The 18,622-nt window shown below is 44.2% G+C and overlaps 2 protein-coding genes across 2 annotated transcripts in view; both read right to left on the reverse strand.

Moving 5' to 3' along the window:
* The window catches only part of LOC128503230 (beta-1,4-galactosyltransferase galt-1-like), a 16,654-nt gene extending 10,785 nt beyond the window's left edge, over positions 1–5,869 (reverse strand). Inside the window, exon 1 of the mRNA XM_053473272.1 lies at positions 5,712–5,869. The gene's annotated coding sequence lies outside the window, so the exon portion shown is untranslated. The remainder of the gene's footprint in view (positions 1–5,711) is intronic.
* Positions 5,870–11,125: 5,256 nt separating this feature from the next.
* SURF4 (surfeit 4) lies at positions 11,126–18,364 on the reverse strand. The gene is made up of 6 exons (XM_053472664.1): positions 18,212–18,364; positions 14,863–15,049; positions 14,630–14,706; positions 12,898–12,941; positions 12,185–12,371; positions 11,126–11,797 (listed from the first exon to the last, which is right to left on the reverse strand). The coding sequence occupies exons 1-6, from the start codon at positions 18,257–18,259 to the stop codon at positions 11,531–11,533; spliced, it is 810 nt and encodes a 269-aa protein (XP_053328639.1). The 5' UTR covers positions 18,260–18,364; the 3' UTR covers positions 11,126–11,530.
* Between the last annotated feature and the right edge of the window lie 258 nt (positions 18,365–18,622).

Here is an 18,622-nt window from a genome sequence, read left to right on the forward strand (position 1 = left end):
TATATTCTGTATATTCTGTATTCTGTATATTCTGTGTATTCTGTATATTCTGTATATTCCGTGTATTCTGTATATTCTGTGTATTCTGTATATTCTGTGTATTCTGTATATTCTGTATATTCTGTATATTCTGTATATTCTGTGTATTCCGTGTATTCTGTATATTCCGTGTATTCTGTATATTCTGTGTATTCTGTATATTCTGTATATTCTGTATATTCTGTGTATTCTGTATATTCTGTATATTCTGTGTATGCTGTATATTCCGTGTATTCTGTATATTCTGTATATTCTGTATATTCTGTGTATTCCGTATATTCTGTATATTCCGTGTATTCTGTATATTCCGTGTATTCTGTATATTCTGTATATTCCGTGTATTCTGTATATTCCGTGTATTCTGTATATTCTGTATATTCTGTGTATTCTGTATATTCCGTGTATTCTGTATATTCTGTATATTCTGTGTATTCTGTATATTCTGTATATTCCGTGTATTCTGTATATTCCGTGTATTCTGTATATTCTGTGTATTCTGTGTATTCTGTGTATTCTGTATATTCTGTATATTCTGTGTATTCTGTATATTCCGTGTATTCTGTATATTCTGTGTATTCTGTATATTCTGTATATTCCGTGTATTCTGTATATTCTGTATATTCCGTGTATTCTGTATATTCCGTGTATTCTGTATATTCTGTATATTCTGTGTATTCTGTATATTCTGTATATTCTGTGTATTCTGTATATTCTGTGTATTCTGTGTATTCCGTGTATTCCGTGTATTCTGTATATTCTGTGTATTCTGTATATTCTGTGTATTCTGTGTATTCTGTATATTCTGTATATTCCGTGTATTCTGTATATTCTGTGTATTCTGTATATTCTGTGTATTCTGTATATTCTGTATATTCTGTATATTCTGTGTATTCCGTGTATTCTGTATATTCCGTGTATTCTGTATATTCTGTGTATTCTGTATATTCTGTATATTCTGTATATTCTGTGTATTCTGTATATTCTGTATATTCTGTGTATTCTGTGTATTCTGTGTATTCTGTATATTCTGTATATTCTGTGTATTCTGTATATTCCGTGTATTCTGTATATTCTGTGTATTCTGTATATTCTGTATATTCCGTGTATTCTGTATATTCTGTATATTCCGTGTATTCTGTATATTCTGTATATTCTGTGTATTCTGTATATTCTGTATATTCTGTGTATTCTGTATATTCTGTGTATTCTGTGTATTCCGTGTATTCCGTGTATTCTGTATATTCTGTGTATTCTGTATATTCTGTGTATTCTGTGTATTCTGTATATTCTGTATATTCCGTGTATTCTGTATATTCTGTGTATTCTGTATATTCTGTGTATTCTGTATATTCTGTATATTCTGTATATTCTGTGTATTCCGTGTATTCTGTATATTCCGTGTATTCTGTATATTCTGTGTATTCTGTATATTCTGTATATTCTGTATATTCTGTGTATTCTGTATATTCTGTATATTCTGTGTATGCTGTATATTCCGTGTATTCTGTATATTCTGTGTATTCTGTATATTCTGTGTATTCCGTATATTCTGTATATTCCGTGTATTCTGTATATTCCGTGTATTCTGTATATTCTGTATATTCCGTGTATTCTGTATATTCCGTGTATTCTGTATATTCTGTATATTCTGTGTATTCTGTGTATTCTGTATATTCCGTGTATTCTGTATATTCTGTATATTCTGTGTATTCTGTATATTCTGTATATTCCGTGTATTCTGTATATTCCGTGTATTCTGTATATTCTGTATATTCCGTGTATTCTGTGTATTCTGTGTATTCTGTATATTCTGTATATTCTGTGTATTCTGTGTATTCTGTGTATTCTGTATATTCCGTGTATTCTGTATATTCTGTATATTCCGTGTATTCTGTATATTCTGTATATTCTGTGTATTCTGTATATTCTGTATATTCCGTGTATTCTGTATATTCCGTGTATTCTGTATATTCTGTATATTCCGTGTATTCTGTGTATTCTGTGTATTCTGTATATTCTGTATATTCTGTGTATTCTGTGTATTCTGTGTATTCTGTATATTCCGTGTATTCTGTATATTCTGTATATTCCGTGTATTCTGTGTATTCTGTATATTCCGTGTATTCTGTATATTCTGTATATTCTGTGTATTCTGTATATTCTGTATATTCCGTGTATTCTGTATATTCCGTGTATTCTGTATATTCTGTATATTCCGTGTATTCTGTGTATTCTGTGTATTCTGTATATTCTGTATATTCTGTATATTCTGTGTATTCTGTGTATTCTGTATATTCTGTGTATTCTGTGTATTCTGTATATTCTGTATATTCTGTATATTCTGTATATTCTGTATATTCTGTGTATTCTGTATATTCCGTGTATTCTGTATATTCTGTGTATTCTGTATATTCTGTATATTCCGTGTATTCTGTATATTCTGTATATTCCGTGTATTCTGTATATTCCGTGTATTCTGTATATTCTGTGTATTCTGTGTATTCCGTGTATTCTGTGTATTCTGTATATTCCGTGTATTCTGTATATTCTGTGTATTCTGTATATTCTGTATATTCTGTGTATTCTGTGTATTCTGTGTATTCTGTATATTCTGTGTATTCTGTATATTCTGTATATTCCGTGTATTCTGTATATTCTGTATATTCCGTGTATTCTGTATATTCTGTATATTGTGTATTCTGTATATTCCGTGTATTCTGTATTCTGTATATTCTGTATATTCTGTATTATTCTGTATATTCCGTGTATTCTGTATATTCTATAGTCTGTATATTCTGTATTCTGTGTATTCCGTGTATTCTGTATTCCGTGTATTCTGTATATTCTGTGTATTCTGTATCTTCTGTATTCTGTATATTCCGTGTATTCTGTGTATTCTGTATATTCTGTATTCTGTATTCTGTGTATTCTGTATATTCCGTGTATTCTGTGTATTCTGTATATTCTGTGTATTCCGTGTATTCTGTATATTCCGTGTATTCTGTATATTCTGTATATTCTGTATATTCTGTGTATTCTGTATATTCTGTGTATTCCGTGTATTCTGTATATTCCGTGTATTCTGTATATTCTGTATATTCTGTATATTCTGTGTATTCCGTGTATTCTGTATATTCTGTGTATTCTGTGTATTCCGTGTATTCCGTGTATTCTGTGTATTCTGTATATTCTGTATATTCTGTGTATTCTGTGTATTCCGTGTATTCTGTGTATTCTGTATATTCTGTGTATTCTGTATATTCTGTGTATTCTGTGTATTCTGTGTATTCCGTGTATTCTGTATATTCTGTATTCTGTATATTCTGTGTATTCTGTATATTCTGTGTATTCCGTGTATTCTGTATATTCTGTATATTCTGTGTATTCTGTATATTCTGTATATTCTGTGTATTCTGTATATTCTGTGTATTCTGTATATTCTGTGTATTCCGTGTATTCTGTATATTCTGTATTCTGTGTATTCTGTATATTCTGTGTATTCCGTGTATTCTGTATATTCTGTGTATTCTGTATATTCTGTGTATTCTGTGTATTCTGTATATTCCGTGTATTCTGTGTATTCTGTGTATTCTGTATTATTCTGTATATTCTGTATATTCTGTGTATTCTGTATATTCTGTGTATTCTGTGTATTCTGTGTATTCTGTGTATTCTGTGTATTCTGTATATTCCGTGTATTCTGTATATTCTGTATATTCTGTATATTCTGTATATTCCGTGTATTCTGTATATTCTGTATATTCCGTGTATTCTGTATATTCTGTGTATTCTGTATATTCTGTATATTCTGTGTATTCTGTATATTCTGTATATTCTGTGTATTCTGTATATTCTGTGTATTCTGTATATTCTGTGTATTCCGTGTATTCTGTATATTCTGTATTCTGTGTATTCTGTATATTCTGTGTATTCCGTGTATTCTGTATATTCTGTGTATTCTGTATATTCTGTGTATTCTGTGTATTCTGTATATTCCGTGTATTCTGTATTATTCTGTATATTCTGTATATTCTGTGTATTCTGTATATTCTGTGTATTCTGTGTATTCTGTGTATTCTGTGTATTCTGTATATTCTGTATATTCTGTATATTCTGTGTATTCTGTATATTCTGTATATTCTGTGTATTCTGTATATTCTGTATATTCTGTGTATTCTGTATATTCTGTGTATTCTGTGTATTCTGTATATTCTGTATTATTCTGTATATTCTGTATTCTGAATATTCTGTGTATATTCTGTACATTCTGTATATTCCGTGTATTCTGTATACTGTGTATATTCTGTGTATTCTGTATATTCTGTATATTCTGTGTATTCTGTATATTCTGTATTCTGAATATTCTGTGTATATTCTGTACATTCTGTATATTCCGTGTATTCTGTATATTCTGTATTATTCTGTATATTCTGTATTCTGAATATTCTGTGTATATTCCGTATATTCCGTGTATTCTGTATACTGTGTATATTCTGTGTATTCTGTATTATTCTGTATTCTGTACATTCTGTATATTCCGTGTATTCTGTACATTCTGTATTCTGTGTATATTCTGTGTTCTGTATATTGTGTATATTCTGGCGTAGCCGGCCGGTTCTGTGTCAGTCGGGGGGGCCGCTGTACACTGAGCCTTGTACATCGTAGTCGGATTTTCTTTGTATGTTTGACTGAGTTGGTGCCACAAAAGCCTGAAAACAGATTGGGTCCTCCTGCTGTCCCCGCGGCTCTAGACGTGTGCTAAGAGGTACTTTACCACAACGCACATACATACATACACACATACACACACGCATACGTACACATATACACACACACACATATATATACACATATACATACATACATACATACACACACACACACATATATATATAAACATACACACACACACACACATACATACACACACACATACATACATACACACATACACACACGCATACGTACACATATACACACACACACACATATATATACACATATACATACATACATACATACACACACACACATATATATATACACATATACATACATACATACATACATACATACACACACACATATATATATATAAACATACACACACACACACACATACATACACACACACACACATACATGCACACACACATATATACACATCTAATCCTCTGTTTGTTTTTCTATTTTTAGGATTTTAGACATAATAATAATAAAAATATTTCTGAATAAACCCAACTTCTGTACGGGAAGGAAGCGTTCCGTGTAATAATTATTAATTACCCCTTTCTTTGTAAACATTGTTTCACTGTTATAATATAATATAATAAAAGTCGTGTAAATATTGCACACGCATCCCGTCACACGCGTGGATCTGTAACACACATGTATGCATCGCCCGTAACATGCATGCAGCAAACAACCCCCAGCAGATTATTTACCAATATTCTGTATATTCAATAAAAAAAAATCATCATTTCGGATTCTCAGCAGAAGTTCATGAAGTTTAGAGAGTAGAGAGGGGCACAAAGAATCCTAATGGACCCCAAATACCCCCAAGGGGTTAATGAGCCCACAGGGTCTCCCCAGCCGGGGGCAGAGGATCTGTTCAGTTACCCCCCCCATCCCCAGTATTGCCCCCATCCCCTGCGAATAAAGAGAGAACTGACCTGGATTGCTGCACAGGAGGGGTAGGTTCAGGAGGGGCACACAGGATCACATTGGGGGGCTCTGGTAATCTAGTAGATCCCCCCTCTATCCTTCCAAGGCCAGTGGATCCTTCAGCAGGCAGCAGGGATCCGTTAGATCTCCAGTGAGCTGAAGCAGAGGGATCCCAGGGAACTGTCCCCAGTCCTGCAGCACTGTGAATATGCAGGGCTGGGGGCAGGGAAGCTCCACCCGGAGGGGGAGGGAGGAGGGCCAATCCAGGGGGGTGAGGGGGGCTACTCTCATACTGGGACAGATGACACCACCAGTAACCTTTACACTTCCTCTACTGGGGGAGGAAAGGAAATCACTGGCAAGTGGCAATTACATTGTGTTAGATAGGGGGGGGGGGGTTTGGGGGTCTCAGCTGCTGCAGAACCTCTTGGGCAGAGATGGGGGGGGGAAGAGCAGCGAATGGAAGCTGCCTGACCCACGAGGTTCCGCAGCAGCTGCGCCGGCACGCGGGTCACTGCCCCTGTTTTGTTATTCCGCTGCGGATAAAAATGTTTCGGTTGTTGGCAGGGAGACGAGCAAGAATTTGGGGGAGAAAATTGTATTTTTCTTAAAAAAAAAATGTAAGTCGTACAGAATGTAACTTAATTATTTTCCGTGTTTAATGGCATCCAATGTAACGCTGCTGGAAGACAGTTGGCGGGGGGGGGGGATTTTGGGCACACCGAGCCCTCCTTCTCCCTCCTTATTATTAAAGCCGGTTCTCTCCCTCCTGCCAACGGTATATTTAGGTTAAAGGACTGATCCAGTGCAGCACCCCTCCTGCCCCTTATTAACCCCTCCTGCCCCTTATTAACCCTTACTGCGGTGTGGCTGTCCTCTCCGTTGACTTATGACATCATATACCATGCGCTGCTCCTTGAGGATGTCCCCAACAGCTCTGTTAAGTAAATGGTCATCCTATTGCCCCCCCCCGGTAGGATCTGCCCCCAGACGGATCTGCCCCCAGGCTTGCCCCCCCCACCCCGGAATACGCCTCCTGCCTTCTGTTTGCGCATGCTTACGTCTACGCTCATGGAATTTAGGGTTATGGCCCCGGGGAGTTCAATCATCCAAGACTGGATCAGACTGTGGAGCTGCAGCTTCTCCCGAAGGTGAATCATTTTATATGGAGTCCTTTCTGCTGGGGCCACGTGGGGTACTAGAGTACAACCCTGTGATACCCCCCATACCCAGCGAATGCTCTGACCATCTGTGTTTTAAGGGTTAATTTTCTCGCCGTGTTCTTTTCAAGGTCTGGGAGAATCCTATTTAGACTAAACGGCTCCTGAATTATTCCTCCCCACGCAAGGTCAGCCTCAGAACTGTCTAAAGACGGCGGCGACGCTCTCACATCGCTGCCCAACCTGCCCGTTCTTACACAAAGCGGGACGTACGACGCCACACACTGCGGGCGACATTCCATTCACTCAGCTGCGTTGGTAGTTGGTACCCGAGGCTGCCTCCCAACCGCTGGGGTTATTTGGTTGAGCCGAGGCTTTCTTGTTATTAACGTTTCGACCGCAGCGGGTGTTTGGAGTTCCCGAGCCGAGTGCAGACGTGGACACCTGGTCCGGAGACCCCCCATTCTCACCGGCCTCACATACTAAACCCCCTTTACATACGTGACGTTTATTGGATTCTTTCACCCGGGGGCCGACTTTCAAAACATGAAAATAAATCTGTTTTCTTTACGCTCTATATGTCCCAACACCGTAATAACCCCCAACTCTGTATACAGTAATAACCCCCCAGCGCTGTATACAATAATATAACCCCCAACTCTGTATACAGTAATATAACCCCCAACTCTGTATACCGTAATAACCCCCCAGCGCTGTATACAGTAATATAACCCCCTAGCGCTGTATACAGTAATATAACCCCCAGCGCTGTATACAGTAATATAACCCCCAGCGCTGTATACAGTAATATAACCCCCAGCGCTGTATACCGTAATAACCCCCCAGCGCTGTATACAGTAATATAACCCCCCAGTGCTGTATACAGTAATATAACCCCCAGCGCTGTATACAGTAATATAACCCCCCAGCGCTGTATACAGTAATATAACCCCCCCAGCGCTGTATACAGTAATATAACCCCCTAGCGCTGTATACAGTAATATAACCCCCAGCGCTGTATACAGTAATAACCCCCCCAGTGCTGTATACAGTAATATAACCCCCAGGGCTGTATACAGTAATATAACCCCCAGCGCTGTATACAGTAATATAACCCCCAGCGCTGTATACCGTAATAACCCCCCAGCGCTGTATACAGTAATATAACCCCCCAGTGCTGTATACAGTAATATAACCCCCAGCGCTGTATACAGTAATATAACCCCCCAGCGCTGTATACAGTAATATAACCCCCAGCGCTGTATACAGTAATATAACCCCCAGCGCTGTATACAGTAATATAACCCCCAGCACTGTATACAGTAATTACCCCCCCAGCGCTGTATACAGTAATATAACCCCCAGCGCTGTATACAGTAATATAACCCCCCAGCACTGTATACAGTAATATAACCCCAGCACTGTATACAGTAATATAACCCCCAGCGCTGTATACAGTAATATAACCCCCAGCGCTGTATACAGTAATATAACCCCCCCAGCGCTGTATACAGTAATATAACCCCCAGCGCTGTATACAGTAATATAACCCCCCAGCGCTGTATACAGTAATATAACCCCCAGCGCTGTATACAGTAATAACCCCCCCAGCGCTGTATACAGTAATATAACCCCCAGCGCTGTATACAGTAATATAACCCCCCAGCGCTGTATACAGTAATATAACCCCCAGCGCTGTATACAGTAATATAACCCCCAGCGCTGTATACAGTAATATAACCCCCATCGCTGTATACAGTAATATAACCCCCAGCGCTGTATACATAATATCCCCCCAGCGCTGTATACAGTAATATAACCCCAGCGCTGTATACAGTAATATAACCCCCCAGCGCTGTATACAGTAATATAACCCCCAGCGCTGTATACAGTAATATAACCCCAGCGCTGTATACAGTAATAACCCCCAGCACTGTATACAGTAATATAACCCCCAGCGCTGTATACAGTAATATATCCCCCAGCACTGTATACAGTAATATAACCCCCAGCGCTGTATACAGTAATATAACCCCCCAGCGCTGTATACAGTAATATAACCCCCAGCACTGTATACAGTAATATAACCCCCAGCGATGTATACAGTAATATAACCCCCCAGCGCTGTATACAGTAATATAACCCCCAGCGCTGTATACAGTAATATAACCCCCAGCACTGTATACAGTAATATAACCCCCAGCGCTGTATACAGTAATATAACCCCCAGCGCTGTATACAGTAATATAACCCCCAGCGCTGTATACAGTAATATAACCCCCAGCGCTTTATACAGTAATATAACCCCCAGCGCTGTATACAGTAATATAACCCCCCAGCGCTGTATACAGTAATATAACCCCCCAGCGCTGTATACAGTAATATAACCCCCCCAGCACTGTATACAGTAATATAACCCCCAGCGCTTTATACAGTAATATAACCCCCAGCGCTGTATACAGTAATATAACCCCCAGCGCTGTATACAGTAATGTTGGTCGGTAACAAAATCCTGGTTTTATCTGATTTTGTCCCAATAAACCCCCTTTATCTGCAGATCTGGAGCGGTCGTCGCTGTCAGTCATGTGATATTTTGGGTGACTTTCCCTGCCCAATCACCACACTGAGCTGATGCTTTATGGCGATGCTAATGAAGTCCGTTCCTCTATGGACTCTAAAGTGTTTATGACAGAAATCTGCCTCAGAAGAGTTAAGTTGTGAAAAATGTCTGACCCCCTTAACCAAGATATGTTATTTTCCTCTTAAATCTTACGGTTGCTCAGAAATCATTATTTTAAGACGCGGGAAGAGAACTTGAAACAGAAGTTATTATTATTCGTAATAGAAACTCAGGGACCCTGTATGTATATGGAGCAATCTCCATGGAAACCAAGGTAATGTTTTACCCGTAAACAAACAAGCACATGTATCCCGTGTCCTGATACAATGTAACAGAGCGATCGCCTCTACAACACTGCCCCCCTGTGGCTGCCAGCCGGTAATACACGCTCGCTCGCTCCATTGGGTAAGAAAACATCTTTACGGCGATTATTTTGTGAAATAAAATATACATTTATGGCGCGTTTCAAGTCATCTCCCTTATAATTCAGGGGTCTCCTAAATTCACGCACAACAGACGAGCGAAATAAAAGGTCCGGCGAAATAAAAAAAAAAATCATGGGGAAAAGGCGTTTCAGAACCTAAAATAATTTCATTTCGGAAGCAGCACAAAACGCGACGGGGGTTTCAGGCTTGCAGTGAGAGGGTCCCGCCGGACCGTGGCCCTATTTACCGTCTTCCAGAGTTTATTAGGTTTCTGTGTCTTTAATGAAGCCCACAAAGTCCGTGGCTTTCCTTAACATGACTGCACACAGGAGGCTGGTGTGGGGTGGGGGGGTAACATCATTAATTAGGGAGGGCTTTTAGTTTTATTAACTTTATTCTCTATAATCTCACTCACCATTTTCATAAGGAGGTAACCCAACGACTCACTGTATACCGGATCGCTTCCATTCCAACGTGAGTTAAGAGAATCTCAACCGTTCAGAGACATCTTGAAAGCCAACGGATTTGATCATGGAGCCCCCGATTAACGTAATCCGATTAAAGGGGCCGCTTTAACAGGGAGCCCCCCCCATGCGTCTGTTCTATCGAATCTGATTTAACGGACAGCGTTCTATTTCCCCGAGCTCAGGATGAATATCAGACGTCGGCTATCAGCCGCTTGCAGGATCGGAGAAGAACGTTTTTAATCTTTTACCAGAGCTGGCTAAAGCCACATAAATAACCCCAAAAACATCTCTGTGTACGAGAACGACAAAAAAAAAAGCCCATTTGTACAAACTGTTGGAAAGGACGCGAGATGAACCCGCTCCCATCATCCGGAATCACCGACGGCCGGGGCGCCCCTCCGATAACCCCGCGTATAAACCCCGCGCCGTGCCGACGGCTGTAAAAACGCACGGATTTATGTCGGCGGAGGACCGCGTGGTCGCCGTGCATTCGATTCATTACCAGATTTCCAAGATGAATTCACAGTACGGGGAATATTTTCCCTGTTTTTTCTCTTACATTTTATTGTTATCTGATGGTCTGCACCCCGATACTTTTCAGGGAGCAGCACGGGGACAGGTTTATGCAGCGCACACACACAACATTGTCTAGCCTTGTGCAGTCTTATTAAAATGACACAGCGCCGAATCCTGCCGAATCCTGAACAAACCACAGCGTTTAAAAAAGGAAAACAAAATATGGGGGGGGGGGGCGGGGGGCAAAACACAGGGAGGACAAAATAATCGCAACCTTTCCACTGCTGCGTGGGTTTGCTGGTGGTTTGTCCAGGGAGGACAAAACTCAGGGGCTTTGCTGATAGGGGGTGGGATAGAATCCTCGTTCAAAAAGGCCACAAGTATTTCTTTTAGGTGAGTGAGGAGGGGGAAAAAAGCCCCCCCCTCTAAAAAGCCCCCCATACTGCATTTTATTGGGGTACAGAGTATCTCGGTAACACATGCTCCTCAGTGCAGCCACAAGACAGGTGACCAAGGTAAGCAATCGGTCTACAAAAAGGGTCTGGATCGATACTGCATGATGGAACGCGTCGGGGATAGAAGATGGCGGAGGTAGGAAGAAGAAGGGGGAGATGTTTCAGCGTCGCTCTCCTGGGGTCATTACCACTCCTTCTTCTTCTCGTCCATGGACACCCCACCAGGGCCCAGGGCGACCACCAAGAGCAGCCCTCCGATGACAGACATGGCCTGGAAGAAATCGTACTTGAGGAAGTCGTGCATGGGCTTGTAGGCCGGGATGGTCCAGAAGGCGTTGAAGTAGACGTTGATGGCGAACAGCCAGATGACCAGGGTGAGCGCCGCTAACTTCGTCTTGAAGCCAATGGCCACCAGGATAATCAGAGCCGTGCCGACGATGTTCTGCAGAATCTAAAAACGGTGGGAAAAACGCAATTAGGGGCAAATTAAAATCGCTTGTAATACAGAAGACGGGCATGGCATTCCCTGCTGACCCCCCCTCCCAGGAATGGCACCCTTTAAAATGCACCTAAACTGCTTGTTCTAAACCCGAATCCGTATTCATGGAACAAAAGTAAGAATAGAAAACAAACATATTATATATATATTACACATAAAACCCAAATTCTAAATATCTTTATGGCATCTCCATAAGTAGTCATTAAGAAGCAATCGCCACCCGCTTGGGTTATATCAGCCGTTGTACGCAGGCCTGGAACCAGCATAGATAAGTATTATTGGCCGCTGATTTCCCTGCTGCCGTTGTTGGGTTGGACGGTCAGGAACGCGGCGACTTACGGAGAAGAAGCTGGCGTCGAAGTGAAGCAGGGTCATGAACATGAGGACGAGCAGCACTCGCCCTCCGAGCTGCATGTACTGCTTCGGGGAGCTCTCACCCATGGTGGGCACCCCAGCAAACATGCTTTTACCCTCCGACCGGGACTCGGCCAAAAGCAGAAGCAGCCCACCCCCGAGGGCCAGGTTCCTAGACCAAGAGAACAGGCGTCACCGTTAAGCAATGTAATAAAAAGACAAAGAAAACCATAGAATGTTGCAATCTAAAATATTCTAAGCTGACGTCGTGTCTTAATATTATTTTACGTTTTACCCAAATACCATTGTTTTTTCTATTTAAAAAACAAACAAAAAAAAACAAACACAAATGTCAGAAATCCGATGCCAAAGAATAGCTGGGGAAAAGCGTCCTGAATTAAGTAGGATTAGGGTCTTTAAGACGGTTTCCTAAACTAATTGGCACCTGGAAATTGGGGGAAAACCAAGACAAATAAAGAAAAGAAAAGAGAGGATTTCCCTTGAAAGAGTCCAACCTCACTGAATGCCCCCCGGGGTCTGATCACGGCAGGGAATCCTTTCATGTTAAAGGAGGCGGAAGTTTTAATTATCTGCTGCGTCATGCAATTCGGTCTAATGCCCCCCCCCCGGCCACACACCTAACGCACGGTAAAAGGGTTTTTACTAAAAAGCACAGATTTTCATTGAAATATACCGACCTCATTAGAAATTTCAGGTCCCAGAGGATGCTGTACCCGATAGTCTGACAAAAACAAACGGGGAAAAAGACGCGTATTATTTACAAGCAGTTTAGTATAATAGATACAGAGGAGAGAGAGAGAAAAAATAAAACATTAAATACACTGCTGTTCAAAAGTCTGGGGTCGCTTAGAAACACCCTTGTTTTTGAAAGAAAAGCACATTTTACCCATTATAATAACATGAAATGGATCAGAAATCCAGCGCAGATGGGGTTAATGTTGTAAATGACTATTGTAGCTGGAACAGAGGCCCTTTATCACTCCCATCACTCCTGTGCTCCAATGGCCATTTATCACTCCCATCACTCCTGTGTTCCAATGGCCCTTTATCACTCCCATGTCCCAATGGCCCTTTATCACTCCCATGTCCCAATGGCCCTTTATCACTCCCATCACTCCTGTGTTCCAATGGCCCTTTATCACTCCCATCACTCCTGTGCTCCAATGGCCATTTATCACTCCCATCACTCCTGTGTTCCAATGGCCCTTTATCACTCCCATGTCCCAATGGCCCTTTATCACTCCCATGTCCCAATGGCCCTTTATCACTCCCATCACTCCTGTGTTCCAATGGCCCTTTATCACTCCCATCACTCCTGTGTTCCAACGGCCCTTTATCACTCCCATCACTCCTGTGTTCCAATGGCCCTTTATCACTCCCATCACTCCTGTGTTCCAATGGCCCTTTATCACTCCCATCACTCCTGTGTTCCAATGGCCCTTTATCACTCCCATCACTCCTGTGTTCCAATGGCCCTTTATCACTCCCATCACTCCTGTGTTCCAATGGCCCTTTATCACTCCCATCACTCCTGTGTTCCAATGGCCCTTTATCACTCCCATCACTCCTGTGTTCCAATGGCCCTTTATCACTCCCATCACTCCTGTGTTCCAATGGCCCTTTATCACTCCCATCACTCCTGTGTTCCAATGGCCCTTTATCACTCCCATCACTCCTGTGCTCCAATGGCCATTTATCACTCCCATCACTCCTGTGTTCCAATGGCCCTTTATCACTCCCATGTCCCAATGGCCCTTTATCACTCCCATGTCCCAATGGCCCTTTATCACTCCCATCACTCCTGTGTTCCAATGGCCCTTTATCACTCCCATCACTCCTGTGTTCCAACGGCCCTTTATCACTCCCATCACTCCTGTGTTCCAATGGCCCTTTATCACTCCCATCACTCCTGTGTTCCAATGGCCCTTTATCACTCCCATCACTCCTGTGTTCCAATGGCCCTTTATCACTCCCATCACTCCTGTGTTCCAATGGCCCTTTATCACTCCCATCACTCCTGTGTTCCAATGGCCCTTTATCACTCCCATCACTCCTGTGTTCCAATGGCCCTTTATCACTCCCATCACTCCTGTGTTCCAATGGCCCTTTATCACTCCCATCACTCCTGTGTTCCAATGGCCCTTTATCACTCCCATCACTCCTGTGTTCCAATGGCCCTTTATCACGCACACACACTGACTGCATGTAAGTCTATTGAACAGTTGGGGTTACCAGGGATTTAGAAAAGCACAACATATAGGAAATAATCAGGATGTTGCGTTAAGACGATGACGCCGGATATTTCCCCCATAATTCCAGGATGTTTGGGGGGAGGAGCAGGTGGGAGACACCAAGAGTCTGCGAGAACCCCCCCCCCCAGGTAGATGGCTGAGGATCTTGTGTACTCACCTGCATCGCGATAATCCCAAACAGTCCAAAACAGGCATATTGTACGAAGTTTCTGCTCAGGACCAGAATGCAGCCACCTGCGAGACCCCGGGGGGGAATAAAAGGGAAATAGTATTAGCAGTTTATGTTTTGGTTTTTAATGAAACATATACATACACACACACACACACACACACATATATATATATACACACACACACACCGGTTTAACAGACCGCCGGGCGGCGCCTCACCTAACTGTCCGAACAGGTTGATGAGGACGAAGATCGACGCCAGGACGTAGCCGCAGCTCCACGTCGCCTCGATGTAATCTCTCTGCTCGCTCCACTGGAACCACATCCGGATGCCGTCCTCCAGGAAGGTGCTGATGAGGCAGAGCCGGGCGACGTGCGGGAGATACTGCTTGGTGACGCGGAGGAACTGCGGAGAGAGACGGGCGTCAGGCGGGCGAGAGAGAAGGCACACCGACACGCTGTACATGCGCAGAATATACGTGGCTCTAGGGACATGCTCATGCACGAGGGGGGGCTCCTAGTCCAGCCCCGGAGGTTCTTCACGTGGAGTTGTTAAGAAGTCATCACTCGGGTTACCAACAAACTCCATCTCTGTTACTGAAGCTTCTATAGAAGCCTTTGGGGTAATTGATTGATTGATTGGGATCACTAGAAAGAGAATCTTCTCCGCACGCGAGAGACACGGCCTCACTACACCCGTACAGATCCTGGCAGGCGTTAGATCCTTCTATGAGGAGCCCTGCCTTGGGGTTTTAGAGGCAATTGGGGGATATTAAGGAGGAAAGGATACAGAAAGTGGAAAAGAAACCGCTCTTCGTTTACAGACGGGAAACCCCAACGCAAACATTGGGGGATTCCTCGGTACAAGCGACCGGATCGTAGATCACGCGGCTAAAAGGCTGGTGACGGCCCCCGGGGGCCTGAAATCCCATACAGCGCAAAGCTTGGGGATCACCGGGACGGACCGGCTACATCACTTCTGGCCACTGACTCCGTTTATCCGCGGCTATGAGGCATTAGGAAACCAGGGAGGAGAGCAGGTCCGTTCTTAACCCCTTCATGACAAAGCCATACATGTACAGGCTCACAATGGGTTAAAGGGCCAGGCTCTTCATTTATCCCGTGCACGAGGGGCAAAGATCCGGGGATCCAGACTCCAGGGCGACCTCTACCCCCCTGGGGACCAGGAACGAGCGAGCGACAACTGCCCGGCACTCGCTGTCACACACCATGCATCGCGGGCAACCCCCCCCACCACACACACACAGAGGAAGAAGCAAAGCAGTTAGAAGTCCCTGCGTTTGCGATCGCGCATGCTCTCGTGTAACAGACACTGTTTATTTATAACTGTTCCAGCCAAGCGAGACCCCGTCAAGGTCCCGCGCAGGTCAAGGCAAAGGCCGCCGTGTGCTGAAACGTTACGAGAGCGTGGGCGATGCACGCCGTCAGCGGCACAGAACACACACGCGGCGTGCGGCCAGATACTCAGCACTCGCTTTACGAACGCGCGGACCGGGAACAGAAACTAACCGAAGAGACCTAGGAGAGAAAGGAGAAGGGGTTACACGGGGGGCAGATTGGGGGGGAGAGCTCGAGTTTCAATGGGGCTTTAGAAAATGTACCCCGGGGCTGGCTGTGAGTGACAGGATTTGGGATTTAAAAGATAGATCGTATAAAAATAACAGTAACCATTATTTGATACACATCATAGAAAATGACGCAAAAAGTAAACGTTTACACATCTCAAGAAAAAAGGACCGCACGTCAAAAATCACACTTATTACTAGGATCGGATTAACGTTTTACAGAAATATTCAGCAGTTTTCTCTTTTTTACCCCAGTTGTAGTTTTTTGCCCCATAATATAAAGTTTTCAGGCAGCTGCATATCAGCCGTTTGTAGGAGTTCTCGCTCTGTTATCTGATCCCCGATCTACTAACCCCCCGACTCCTTATCATACTGCCTGTGGGGAACAATAGAATGGCTCAATCTTAATCACCCAGACGGACTCTCTGACTAACGAAAGTCTATGGAGGAGGGACTTCATTAGCATCGCCATAAAGCATCAGCTCAGTGTGGTGATTGAGCCGGAAAACGCAACCAAAAGATCACATGACTGACAGCAACGGCGGCTCCAGATCTACAGATAAAGAGTTTATTGGGAAAAAATTAGATAAATCCCAGACAAGGGAAGGGGGGGGGTTACAGCGCCGGGGGGGGGGGGTATATTAATTTTATTACACAGAGGTCACAGCTTTCAGAGCACAATTGAGGGGTAAGAAATAAGAGAACTCGTTAAGTCCCTGCGTTTCTAGGAAACCTTTAGTTGAACATCTGCTCAGCGTCAGGAGATAAATGGATAAACAGTGAGATGTATTTAACCGGTTCCTGTCCGGGTCATGTATTAGATATATATATAAAAAAAGGAAAAATGGAAGCGGCGCAGACGGCAGGTGCAGACACGTTACCCTCGGCAACAACACCCTAAAAACTAACATTCAGCTCAACTTTTTAACCTCTGCATTAGCATGAAGGCGAGGGGCAGTAAATTAGAAAGTTAGACACACCCTCTGGGGCGCGAACCGGGACCCGGAGACCACCGACACGGTAACCGGGGTCTCTACGCACGCACCGGGGTCTCTACGCACGCACCGGGGTCTCTACGCACGCACCGGGGTCTCTACGCACGCACCGGGGTCTCTACGCACGCACCGGGGTCTCTACGCACGCACCGGGGTCTCTACGCACGCACCGGGTTTTGAGATTCTGCGTAGAGGCAGGTTTTTTTTTTTAGCAGTGGGTGGGGTAAGGGGTCAGATTTTGGGGCAGTAAAGCACAGGCGGGGAACCCCCTTACAGGTGCAGGAAAGCATGAAGGGAAAGGGTTAATATGCCAGGGCGGCATGGAATAGAAGGGGTAGATCGAGCACAAATTACATATTTTTGTGTAATACACGCCAGCTGTCCTGCACCCCAGGACAGTCCTGAGCGAGGTATGCCAGGGAAATGTGTCAGAGCAGCTTGGCTCAGGTGGGTAGGTAGAGGGTGTAATACATTTTATATTCTGCCCAGAGGGTACTCCGTGCCACGACACTGGAGAGAAGGGCATGGGGGAACTAAAATCACTGGGCACAGATCTTAGGGGAGCTGAGCCTGGGGGTACAGGAAGCGCTGGGGACAGATATTAGGGGGGGTTACAGGAAGCCCTGGGCACAGATATTGGGGGGGGGTACAGGAAGCCCTGGGCAAAGATATTAGGGGGGGTTACAGGAAGCCCTGGGCACAGATATTGGGGGGTACAGGAAGCCCGGGGCACAGATATTGGGGGGTACAGGAAGCCCGGGGCACAGATATTGGGGGGGGGGCAGGAAGCACTTAGCCTAAATATAGGGCGCGTGACTAGGCCTGAGGCCCCGAGGTATGTGTATAATGTGCCAGGCAGTCACTCAGTGCCCACCGAGACCGGTGCGGGGGTCCCCCGGGCCCCTGAGGTATTCTCTTTCTCTATGTGTCTCTCCTGCCCCTGTGGGATTCTCTCCCTGTCTCCCCTGCCCCCGGGGCGGATCTCACCTGGTCCGCGAAGTCCTCGGCGGTGCCCATCATGTCGTTGGTGCCCATGGCGCTGCGGCCCCGTTCCCTGTCCCTGCCGAGTCGGGCTGTGTCTGGGCTCCTCCCACAGAACTGCCGGGCCTGCCACGTAGGCCAAGTCTTAAAGGGCCAGGCACGGCCGAGGGGCGGGGCTACAGGGGGTGGAGGAGGGAGGAGGCATGGGGACAGAGAAGGGGGGCATAAAGAAAATAATTAGGGGCATTAAGGGGACATGGAGCAGAAGTGTGCTGAGACTGGGGTGTGTAAGGGGAACGGGGGCAGTAGAGGGGGCAGAAGAGGGGGACAGAAGAACTGTCAGGGGCAGGAGAGGGGGGGCAGAGGAGCTGTCAGGGGCAGGAGAGGGGGGCAGGGGAGCTGTCAGGGGCAGGAGAG

This window comes from Spea bombifrons, chromosome 8 (genome assembly GCF_027358695.1).
Source record: "Spea bombifrons isolate aSpeBom1 chromosome 8, aSpeBom1.2.pri, whole genome shotgun sequence".
Classification (NCBI taxonomy): domain Eukaryota; kingdom Metazoa; phylum Chordata; class Amphibia; order Anura; family Pelobatidae; genus Spea; species Spea bombifrons.

Excerpts from the sequence above, each read along its gene's own strand:
- SURF4 (XM_053472664.1), bottom strand. The coding sequence starts at position 18,259 with ATGGGCACCAACGACATGATGGGCACCGCCGAGGACTTCGCGGACCAG. Across the intron at positions 15,050-18,211 it reads CCGAGGACTTCGCGGACCAG|TTCCTCCGCGTCACCAAGCA; the intron begins GTGAGATCCGCC and ends CTCTCTCCGCAG. Across the intron at positions 14,707-14,862 it reads CAACCTGTTCGGACAGTTAG|GTGGCTGCATTCTGGTCCTG; the intron begins GTGAGGCGCCGC and ends GGGGTCTCGCAG.